At 35.0% G+C, this 11988-nt stretch overlaps 1 protein-coding gene across 3 annotated transcripts in view; it reads left to right on the forward strand.

The window, feature by feature from the left end:
* HEATR5B (HEAT repeat containing 5B) overlaps positions 1 to 11988 on the forward strand; it is a 94863-nt gene that overhangs the window by 15307 nt on the left and 67568 nt on the right. For all 3 annotated transcript variants that reach the window (XR_009694805.1, XM_061155586.1, XM_061155587.1), the window contains 8 exons: positions 1108 to 1279; positions 2707 to 2864; positions 4128 to 4377; positions 6305 to 6460; positions 6927 to 7177; positions 9153 to 9264; positions 10661 to 10813; positions 11854 to 11953. Coding sequence is in view for 2 of the 3 variants with exons in the window: in XM_061155586.1 (XP_061011569.1) it covers positions 1108 to 1279; positions 2707 to 2864; positions 4128 to 4377; positions 6305 to 6460; positions 6927 to 7177; positions 9153 to 9264; positions 10661 to 10813; positions 11854 to 11953 (1352 nt within the window). In the remaining variant the exon portion in view is untranslated. The remainder of the gene's footprint in view (positions 1 to 1107; positions 1280 to 2706; positions 2865 to 4127; positions 4378 to 6304; positions 6461 to 6926; positions 7178 to 9152; positions 9265 to 10660; positions 10814 to 11853; positions 11954 to 11988) is intronic.

Consider the following 11988-nt stretch of genomic DNA (forward strand, 5'->3'; position numbering starts at 1 on the left):
ACTTACAATCTGTTAAATGTTTCTTTAGCATATAATGAGATGAATAATACAAAATTTTTTCCAACTTGCTAATGAATTACACTGATTAGTTTTAGAATTTTAATCAATCTTTCATTCCTAGGATAAACCCTGATGGGTCATGATATATTATCCATTTTATATGTTGTTGGATTAGAGTTGTTAAAAGTTTGTGTACAAGTTTTGCATCTGTGTGCATGGGAGATATTGGCATGTAGTTTTCTTCTCTTGTAGTGTCTTTGTCAGATTTCAATATCAGGGTCAGTATGTTGAGTTGGGAAGTATACCCCCTTCTCTTCAATTTGCTGGAAGAGTTTATATAAGATTGGTATTATTTCTTACTTAAACATTTGGTTGAATTCATCAGCACAACTCTCTGGGTCTCCAGTTTTCTTTGGGGAAAGGTTTTAAACCACAAATTCAGTTTTTAAAATAGATGTTGGGCTATTTGGGTTAGCTGTTTCTTCTTGAGTGAGTGGTCCGTTTCATCTAAGTTGTCAAATATATTGTCCTTTTAATATATATTGAATCTGCAGTTGTGTGACTTCCTCATTCCGAATTTTGATAATCTGTGTCTTTTCTTTCTTTTTTTCTCATCTGTCTGGCTAGATATTTATCAGACGTGTTAGTTGTTTTAAAGAAGCAGCTTTTGGTTTCATTTCTGCTTTTCAGTTTTCTGGTTGATTGATTTCCTCTCTTAACTGTATTGTTTCCTATTTTCCTGCTTGCTTTGTGTTGAATTTGCTCTGTGTCATCTAGTTTCTTAGTTAGAGGCTGAGATTATTGATTTGAGACTCTTCTTTCTAACACAGGACTTTAGGGTTATATACTTCTTCCTAACTGCTGGAAACTCTCTCAAGGGAGTATGCTGGGACAACTGTATGGTTCAACTTGTGTTTTTTATCTCTTAAGGATTAGCATTCTTCACTGCCTGATGTCCAGTGTCTTCAAAACTGTTGTTTCATGTATTTTGTCCATGTTTTGTTGTTGTTATTTCAGAAGAGAGAATAATTCTGGTCTTTGTTACCTTTGTCTCTGGAAGCGGAAGTTCTAATTCATTTATTATTATTATTATTTTAAAAATTCCAGTGTCTCCTAGAACTACAGAATGAAGCTGTGTTCATGTGGACTGCTGAACTGGAAAACATAGCCACTCTCTGCTTTAAGGCTTTGGAAAACTCCAACTACGGGGTGCGAGTGGCAGTGTCTAAACTCCTAGGAGCAGTCATGGCCACAGCACTGATGCCAAAGCAAGCAACAGGTACCATTCTCCAGCCCCCAGTCTAGACTGTAACAAGTATTTGAAGGTATATGGAATGCTTCCTTCTAGATGACTTACAGCTTCTAGGCAAGTCAATTTAAAGAGTTTAAATTGTTAAATATGCTTGTCTACATTTTCATAAAATAGAAGTTCCCACATGGCTTTTTCCTTCATATGGTCAGGACATTTTTTATGGTAATAGTGAACAAGATTACATGTAGTAAGTATGTTGGACATTGAGGCAAATAAAATTTACGGAATGGTTTTGTATCCACCCAAATGTTCAGGGACTAGAATCTGGCAGAGTAGATCTCCATTCATAGCAAAGTATTATTTTTCTTTTCTTGACCATTATCATAAGCAGAATCGGAGGCAGTGTTGATTTCCCCAGTTATTTCTGCTGTGCCTCATGGTTCCGCAGAGATGCTTCAGGGACAACTCTGAGTAGATGTTGAGTGAACCCAGCTCTGCTGTTGTCCCCACACCTACTCCATCTCTGTATTGTAGAAAAAGACTCAGATTATAGGTTCAAGTCCTAGCTCTTCTGTTTATTTGCTGTGAAACCATTTGAGCTTTGGTCTTTTCATCTTTAATGATAATTATTTCAATCTTTGAATTAGGTAACAATGATAATGATGATAGATAACATTCATTAAGTGCTAACTATGTATAAGGCACTGGATTATCGCAGGGTTATTTAATCCTCTCAAAAGCCCTTTTAATCCTGAGTACTGCTGTTATTCTCATTTTATGAACAAGGAAATTGAGGCTTAGAGAGATGGTGTCATTTGTGGTGTAATGAGTGTTCTATTAAGTGAAATCAAAACCCAGGCATCAAATTCTAAAGTCCGCGTACCTAATCATGAGCTTTATCCCTCTTCTGCAGAATTTTTGTGAGGATTGTATTTGCTACTATATATGAAAGGAGTTTATGAAGTAGGACAGCTCTTTACCAGGGGTAGCAAGTTGGTTGCAGTCCAGTGATATTTCAACCCATAGGTTAACTGTTGTACAGAAAGCATGGTCTTGACAAAGTTTCATTGTGTCCATCTCAATTGGGAGTGAGGGCTATGATCATTTAGCATTACCTGCTATGGATGTACTTTGTCCCTGTTGTGTTCCTCATAGAAAGTTAGCATGATGGTTAGACTATTTGGGCATAGATTTATTGAATTGTTTTTAATTTGTAGTGCCTCCCTTTTTTTTTTTTTTTTTTTTTTTAGTGTTTTTTGCTTCAAAATTAAATTTATTTTTACAAATACTTTGTAAATTATAAGATTATAAGAAAATAAATGACTCTGTCTCCTTTGTAGTAGTTTAAGTACCCTTAAAAATAATTGCTTGAGTTTTAAAGCTAGATTATTAGAAAACACTTAAATAATAGCAAAATATATTTGCTTTACAAATTTGCTTTTTTTTCCTGAAAGTAATGCGCCAGAATGTGAAGCGAGCAACCTTTGATGAAGTCTTAGAACTCATGGCCACAGGATTTCTGCGTGGAGGGTCAGGTTTCTTAAAGAGTGGTGGAGAAATGTTAAAAGTTGGAGGTTCTGTTAATCGTGAAGTGAGAGTTGGAGTTACACAGGTTTGTAATATATATGTATAAAGGAATCCTGTTCATATCACTTGTGAAATTTCATTGAAGACTTGTACTAAGTAATAGCACATACAGAGATTTTTAATGCTATCTAAAATTTAATAATTAAAAAATGTCTTTCAAAGCATTTCTCTTACTAAATCAATATTACATTCAAATTGTAAATTGCATGCTTACATGGAAAGTTAGATACTTAATGATGTGTGAATAAACCTACATCTGCTCATCTATCTATCTCTAACAAAATTTTCCCATATTTTACTTGGGAGAAAATCAGATGTAGAATAGTTTAGTTTTAACTGAAATTTTATTCAAGTAGCTTGAGGAATTTAGATTTTAATGTTTTTCAACAACGCTTGTAGCTAAAAATATTTGTTGGTATTTTGGATTTATCATCATTGCTTAATCACCAGTGTGCTTATGAAGTTAAACCTTACGTCAGATAATTTCAGATAATTAATACCAAATAAGATATTGCAGTTAATAATATAATAATAATAGTTAACACCTCATACAAAGAGTTGGACATAACTGAGCACACACACATTAAAATGAAATGATTTTTTTGTGATCTTAGTCAAAATCACCCAATTATACCTTGTTCCAGAAACAAATGTAAAATAGAAGTAAACCATTTCAATCTAATAGTCATAAGCAAATGTTTTATAGTTCTAGGTCAGCATTTATTTAGCATGTTGGGGCTTATTACTGTATCATCTATCATCTTCATCAGAGCTTCCCAGGTAGCTTGGTGGTAAAGAATCCACCTATCAATGCAGGAGTTGCAAGAGACATGGGTTTGATCCCTGGGTTGGGAAGATCCCTTGGAGGAGGAAATGGCAACCCACTGCAGTATTCTTGCCAGGAAAATCCTATGGACAGAGGAGCCTGATGAGCTACAGTCCATGGGGTCGCAGAGAGTTGGCCACGACTGAGTGTACACACTGACACACACACATCACCTCCATCACCTTCATCCCCAGGGTGATTTCACCTTTTCTTCCCACTCACACCACTCTCTCTCTGTTCTTCATGAAGCTATTATCCCAAGAAATGTGTTTAAAGATACTTCAACCAGTAAATCCTATGCTACAAGTACTAAAAAGGTCTCAAGTTTTAAATTTTCTCAATTGTAATCTCAAAGATAAGTTATTTTGCATGTTGTCATCAGTTATTTATGTAGTTGTTTTATCTGTAATTTCAGTTCATGTATATAAATTTACCTAAAGTTATATCTTAATCTATTTACAGGCATATGTTGTTTTTGTAACAACATTGGGTGGCCATTGGTTGGAGCGTAGCTTTGCTACATTCTTGTCTCATGTACTTGATCTGGTTTCCCATCCTCGGGCAACACAAACACATGTGGAGGCTGTGTATTCCAGACGATGTGTCTCCTTTATCCTAAGAGCTACCGTGGGCAGTTTGCTAGGTGAAAAAGCCCAGATTGCAGCTGCCAAAGAAATATGCCAGGCGATTGGAAAACAAATGAAAGCAGTAGGTAAGAATTGATGTCATGGTATGTGGTGTTGCTTATTTAAGTCATTTAGTTCTTTATTGCTATCCTTAATAAATACTGATAGATCTGATTTGTTCATATCTCTTACTGGAATGTGTTTTGTTTTTTTTTTTTCCTTCTTTTGTTCTACCACTCCATGCAGCATGTGGGATTTTAATTTCCCAATCAGGGATTGAACCTGCACCCCAAGCATTAGAAGCATGGATTCTTAATCACTGGCCCACCAGGGAAGTCCCTGGACTGTATTTTAATAGTCATTTTTATTGTGTACTCTTATTTGTTATTAAAACAACATATAATTATAATAAATTGGAGTTGTTTAATATTTGAGTAGTGTGTTTGTAAGATTAGGTTTTTTCTGTTTTATTTCTAGTACCTTTACTGATTTTATAGCTCTCCTGGTATGCAGTAGCATATAGAGGAATCTTTGAGGAATAACCTATTAAGGTTTTTTCTTTTTGGAGCCTGTTGTTTTATAAATACATGGTCTTTTCCCCACCCTTATTAGGCTTGATATGATGACTTAAAAACAGTTACAAGTGGTTTTTAACCCATTACAGAGTATACTGTGAAGCCTCAGTAATTCATAATTAAAAGAAATCCTCTCCTAGGCAGTATCAATTTTATAACTTTTTCAGATTAACAAATAGTATTGAGTATTTGAGATTTCAAAGCAGTAATTAAGGTTTTGGACAATGAGTATGATAAAGTTACTGTCTTCATGTGCTTATAATACAATTAGGGAACTAATGCAAGGTAAAATATAAATTCTATGAGACAGTTTATTTTACCACTGTTGCGAATATACATTAATCAAGAAAATTATATTGCCTAACAGATGTCTTTAGAAATAAAAATTTAATGACTGTATGATATCCAGAACTTTATATTTAGAAAATTAATAAATTCTTATAAAATTAATGAAAGTAAATTTTTTGGTTACTAGGCCAATCATATTTTAAATGGACTAACTGAAAGTTAGGAATTAAAAGATGTTCAAATTAATGAGATATTGTTAGATATGTTAAAGTAGTAATCTGTCCTAGATTCACAACTTTAAAGATATTTGTTTGTTGAATGATTGAAGAAATGTTTGAGTGCCAAAAACAGTGTGTCAAATGGTGGGAGTAAAATAGCAAGCCACACAGATAACACCTGTTCAGGGAACCTCTAATTTAGTAACCAAAAAAGAGAGTCCATGCATTTCCAAGTCCAGAAGTATCTAAGGAGAAAAGAGATGTTTAATTTTAGTCCATAATGTATTAATCTGTTATTTCCTAATATTCTATATTTTATAGCCTGTTAATTCATAATAAATGTAAGTAAGATAAGAAAGTTTGTTACTGTCATTTAAGGATCTTAGGTCATAGATTAGTCATTTGATTTTTAAAGTGGTAAAAGAATTAAACACAGTGCTATGTATCTGGAATTTATGGGCCAGGATATAGTCTTAATTAGTAATTTGAGAAGAATTTTTTAGTTTTTTCATGATTAAATACATATCAGTTCTATTGGAAGCTAAAAGATGGAGGAAAGGGTCAACAACATCAATGGAAACTTTGAGGAACATCCCAGTAAGAAATTCTAAAGTCATTCTCTTTATAGATACTCTTTCTGGTCAGTAATTTGACAGTGATGCTACCAACACATTGCAGCTCTTAAAATAGCGGTGATAATGATAAAGTAACAATAATAGCTCCTACTGTTTATTGAATGTGTACTAGGGGCATCATTGATTTTTTGTCATTTTAATTTTGATTTGTGTTTCCCTAATTATTAGAGATACAAACAGAGTTCTTAACAGTCAGGCATTCAGCTTGTATAATTTAAAAACATAAAATTGTATAGATCAAAAAATTATATCACGGTTTAATTCACCCACATTCTGTACCTGATTTTGTGTTTCCAGAAGCAGTAGTGAATGACACTAGTGGGGAGAACAAGTCTGGAGCAGCAGACATTGCAGCAAGCCAGCATGTGATGGTCTGTGCCCTGCAGGAGCTCGGAAGTCTGGTGCAGAGCCTGAATGCCACTGCGTCCCCTCTTATTCAGGAAGCATCTATAGGTATGCTGTTCACTTATAGGCTGAAATATTTTTTTCAATATTTTTAAAAGTCATAGGTGTGATTGATAAACTCCCAGTTGTTTGCTTAACATGATAATTAGCAGTTTAAATCATCCATTAAAAGTTGGGTTTTATTTAGGATTCACTGTGATAGTGAATCTTGAATTAAATATTAAAATAATGCTTTGAGAGACAGAAACAGTCATGGTAGTTTTGTTTCTAAACTTTATTGAATACATCAGCATTTTATAATTCATTGGATATAATTGTACTGTGTTCTTCGTAGAAAACTTTAATTCAAAGTACTTACCTGTTTATGAGTTGATGTGTGTGTGTTTCTTGGCACCAGTTCTGAAAGTATCTGTGTAAAATTGTGACACAATATTAATGATGGTGTTATACATAGTCTTTTAACTCATTAAACTGTCTGACTTCATTAAAGAGTAATTTTGAGTATTTTTTTTAGGCCTTTTGGAGACTGTGACGTCAGTGCTTCTCCATCCGAGCATGGCAGCCCGACTTGCTGCTGCCTGGTGTTTGCGCTGCGTGGCTGTGGCATTACCTTTCCAGTTGACGCCGTTTCTAGACAGATGTGCAGAACGGCTCAACAACTTAAAAACGTCACCAGAAGCTGTCAGTGGATACAGTTTTGCAATGGCTGCTTTGTTAGGTGGAGTTCATCAGTGTCCTTTGGGCATTCCGCATGCCAAGGGAAAGGTATGACAAAGATCCTAGAATTTTAAGTGCTGTCCCTTGGGCTTTATTTAGTCTCCATTGGAATACCTTCTGTGTTTGATGTCGAACTGGGTGATCAAACAAAAACAGTTTTACTGTGATGATAAGTGGCATAGTGCTCTGTGTATATGGAGTTATGCCGTGCTGTACTATACTTAGTCGCTCAGTCGTGTCTGACTCTTTGTGACCCCATGGACTGTAGCCCACCAGGCTCTTCTGTCCATGGGGATTCTCCAGGCAAGAATGCTGGAGTGGATTGCCATGCCCTCCTCCAGAGGATCTTCCCAACCCAGGGATCGAACCCTGGTCTCCCACATTGCAGGCAGATTCTTTACCGTCTGAGCCACCAGGGAAGCCCCTGAATACTGGACTGGGTAGCCTATACCTTCTCCAGGGGATCTTCCCGACCAGGAATTGAACTGGGGCCTTCTGCATTGCAGGCGGATTCTTTACCAGCTGAGCTACCAGGGAAGCCCATATGGAGTTGACAGACCCTGATTAAAATTTGACATTTACTTCTGTTACAGGAATAATAGGTTTTGTCTGGGTATAGTATAATTTTATGATTTGTTTATTTTAGAGAGAGATTAAAAAAACCTTACACCAATTCTTTGGAAATCAGAGCTTTTCTTTGGAGTTTTAGAAATATAATTCACATTGCTATATTCAAAATGTCAACAGAATGTGCTGTTGCCACAGTTAACATTTTGGTAATACTTAATAAAAGTTGAATAGCTGTCATGAATCAGTTACCATTTTTTTGCCTTTCTTTCTGCTATACTGTATACTACTATGAAGATTTTCTTTTTAGGAATATTAAGTGTTTATAAAAGTATTATTTGCAACTTTATATTGCGCTAAATTTAAAAAAAAAATTTTTTTTCTGGGTTACTCAGCCCATGTCCATTCATTTCTGTGACTTCGATAGCTACTACTCAGACCTGGGCTTCCATCTCCCATATCCTTGTCTTCTACTGATTTTCCTTCTTTGGAGTCTTTTTCTCCCATCTCTTCCCTATTTTTTATTTCATATTTTATATCTGCTCAAAGACCCTGAGAGACTACCCAGGATCAGAGAATAAAATATAATCATCTCTGTCTGCTAAACTGATATCTTCATAATGAGCATTCTGCCCTTTCATTCTAGTTTCCCATTGTGCTAGTCAGACTAGCCACATTGCTTTCTTTCCAAGCTTTTTCTCAGCCGCCATGTCTTTGTTTATGCTAACATCTTACATTAAAATCTCATCCCTCTTCTTGTTCGCCTGCCCCAAACTTAGCTGCTTTGCTTAGAAGCCCAATCCAAGTTCCATCTCTTTCATGAAATACCTTCAAAGCTACTCAGTCTATGGTAGCCTTTCTCTTTGCTGACCACTGCATCTGTACTATTATTCTGTCGTTTGATTGTATGCTGCTTGTTACTTCCCTTTTTTCCTATGTCTTCTCTAAGACTGTAAGCACCTTAAGATTAGCTTAATGGCAAATTTATAATATGAGTTGAACAAGTCTTTAAGTGTAGGTTTACAGTATGACTACTAATAGCATTTATCAAGTGATTACCTGGATCAGCACCATTCTGAGTGCTTTCCTGTATTAACTTATTTAATCCGCACGTGAGTGACATTGGTTCTCCTGTTATTCCTGTTTTAGCAATGAGGCATAGAGATGAAGTTATTCTAGGTCAAAAAGCTAGGAAATGACAAAGCTGGGATATGAACTCAGGCATCTTGGCTCTGGAAGTCATATTCTTAACCACTGTGCTGTTCTGGGTCTTCTCTGAGTCAGCAATGCAATTGGGATTGATGAGGTATTGATGTTGCCTCTTTAAAAGCATATTAACAGCAACAACAACAAAAAGACAAATTCTTTTTTAATAAATGTATACTAACTATGTACTTTCTTATTTGATCTGGTTAAGTTGTTTAAATTAAAATCCAGTTCTCAACCTCTCTTGCAGATGGTTGTTAGTATTGCTGAAGATCTCTTACGAACTGCTGCCCAAAATAGCAGGCTGTCTTTACAGCGGACCCAAGCTGGATGGCTCTTACTTGGAGCACTTATGACTTTAGGTACAACTATAATTGAGTATGATTTTGTCTTATTCTGTAACTGTCAGTAGATTATAAAGAAAGTTTAAAAGTATTCAACTTCAAAAAATAAATAAATAAAAGTATTCAACTTCACATTCTAGACTTTGAATGAGGCTGTAAAATGATAATGATGCTTTTCTCATGGTTTGGTATGAGATTTTTTGGTAATTTCTGTTTATGTACACTTAATGAGAAAGCAAAAGTTGCTCTGTTGTGTCTGACTCATTGCGACCCCATGGACTGTATATTCCATGGAATTCTCCAGGGCATAATACTGGAGTGGGTATCCTTTCTCTTCTCCAGGGGAACTTCCCAACCCAGGGATTGAACGCAGGGCTCCCACATTGCAGGTGGATTCTTTACCAACTGAGCCAAGTTTCACCTTTACCATCAGAATAGCCATGGTCTAACTGATTAGCCTGTTAAAAGAGACGAGATATTCCGTGCCCAAAGTGGAAGACTAAAGTGATTTTAGTAGGATGCTAAAGTCACACAGTAAACAATATCTCTCATTGGCATTACATCCTTGGGGTTATTCTTATGCACTTCACTGTCCTAAGTGTTATGACAAATCTGAGATGCAAGTAAAGTTTAGCATTACACATAGAACAGAAGTACCTGTTATCATTGTGATAATATATGGTATCAATATGTTCTCATTGTAATAAGGTGTATCCACTATTTACTTCACATTTTTAGCTTCTACTGTAATAAGTATGTGTGTGTGTACTAACTGCAAAGTTGCTAACTGCTTGATTCATCTACCTTTTGAAAATTGAACCTTGACCTGGTTTTCTAAAGAAAATAATCAGTGCTAACTTTTTTCCAGAACATTATGTTAAGTATGTTAGGTGGTGTATTAAATGAATTCCTTAGTAGTGTAAATATAGGTTCCTACTTCTAAATATACTACTCCATGAAAATTAACCTTATAAATTGCCCTTAAAATGGAGTAGTAAATATTTATATGTATGTGTTTATGAATGGGTGTATATGTTTATATACATATATGTTTATAGAAAAGACGTCATGAAATATGTCCCAGATACACTTTATTGTTGATAGAATGTAATCTGTCATTCTGAATATATTTGAGTAATTTCTTTTAGATGACATTTTGAGGATTTATTTTATTTATTTTATGTTTTATTTATTTATAATAAATATTGTTAGTTTCTAGATGAATTTTACTATGCTTCAATAGATAATATATTTTACTTACAGAATAAAAAAGCATTTTGAAAATGTTAATATTAGAGATTAAGATAGAGTGAGATAAGAATTATTGTTAAAGCTTATTTGGGGCTCTTTTCTATGACTGTTTTTTTGTAGTGTTATATATAGTATGGTTTTGTATTCCCATTTTCTTGATTAGGACCGTCTGTTGTTCGTTACCATCTACCCAAGATGTTGTTATTGTGGCGAAATGTTTTCCCTCGTTCTTTAAAGGAATTGGAGGCTGAGAAGGCCCGAGGCGATTCTTTTACCTGGCAGGTAACATTGGAAGGTCGTGCTGGAGCTTTATGTGGTAAGAACTGAAGGGATTGTACTTTCACAATATTATTTTCTTACTAAAATATTTGTGAAGTGAAGGTAAATCATTGCTTCAGTTTTTTATTTTGACATATAATGATGAGTTGATAGACTTTTACATTTAGAAAAAAACTTTGTAAAGAATCTATATGAGTTTACTAATTTTGTAATAAAAATGAAGTTAAGTCTTTGAAAAGGAGGTTAGAGTTTGTGATCAAACAGGAGCTAGAACCAGACCTCTTAATTCCCAGTTACTGCAGTCTTCCACCTGAAGAAGCACTGAGTCATCATGTAAAAAAGCCCAGTGCTTATTTAAAGGAAAAAGAAACTCAGGATTACCGGATTTTCTGAGTTTACAGTTAGTCTTTTCATACAAATAGCTATTTTCTCCTATCAGAAAGTTGATACATTTTTTAGATATCAGCATTTTCAAGAAGTGTGAAATAAAGTTGTTTTTGTTTGGGAGTCAGCAACTTATAGAAAAGGCTCAAGTTTTGTTTTATTTGAAAACTAAAATTACACTGAGTGACTATCCTTTTTTGTTTTTTTATTTTATCTGAAGGTGAAAAGTACTTCTTTTTTCCAAACTGTGGGAGACGGATGTGCACTTAGCCATAAACACGGCAGGGCAGAGTGTCAGTTTTGTTCCCATGTATCTGAGAGATGGCAGCTCTACTGCTAAAGAGCCAACAGAGATACTTCTGCTCACTGGGACATTACGTCCACTCCTGGTTCTCTTCTGAAACGGCTTTCTTTTTCACTCATCTGAATTCACATGGGGTCATAGACCTCTGAATTCTCGCTCACGGAAATCTTAACAGACATCTTCCCTTCCTCTGTTTCTGTGGCCACTCTTCTAGCCTTTTCTAATGAGTTTTCTCTGTCGTTGCAGTTGGTTCTTCTTTTGGTTTGACCTTGTTTTAGAACGTGATGTTTTGTAATAATTAAAAATTTTAGGAACCTTTATATAACTTTATAAATTGTTCATCTTCACAAAAGCGGTTTCAAATCAGTCTTTTTAAAATTTTTGTCTAGCAATGAGGAGTTTTGTTGCACACTGTCCTGAACTCCTAACTGAAGATGTGATTAGAAAATTGATGACCCCTATTGAATGTGCCATGACTATGATGTCACAGTAAGTAGGCAGTTAGAACACATTAACATCCAATT

Source organism: Dama dama, chromosome 11 (genome assembly GCF_033118175.1).
Source record: "Dama dama isolate Ldn47 chromosome 11, ASM3311817v1, whole genome shotgun sequence".
Lineage (NCBI taxonomy): Eukaryota > Metazoa > Chordata > Mammalia > Artiodactyla > Cervidae > Dama > Dama dama.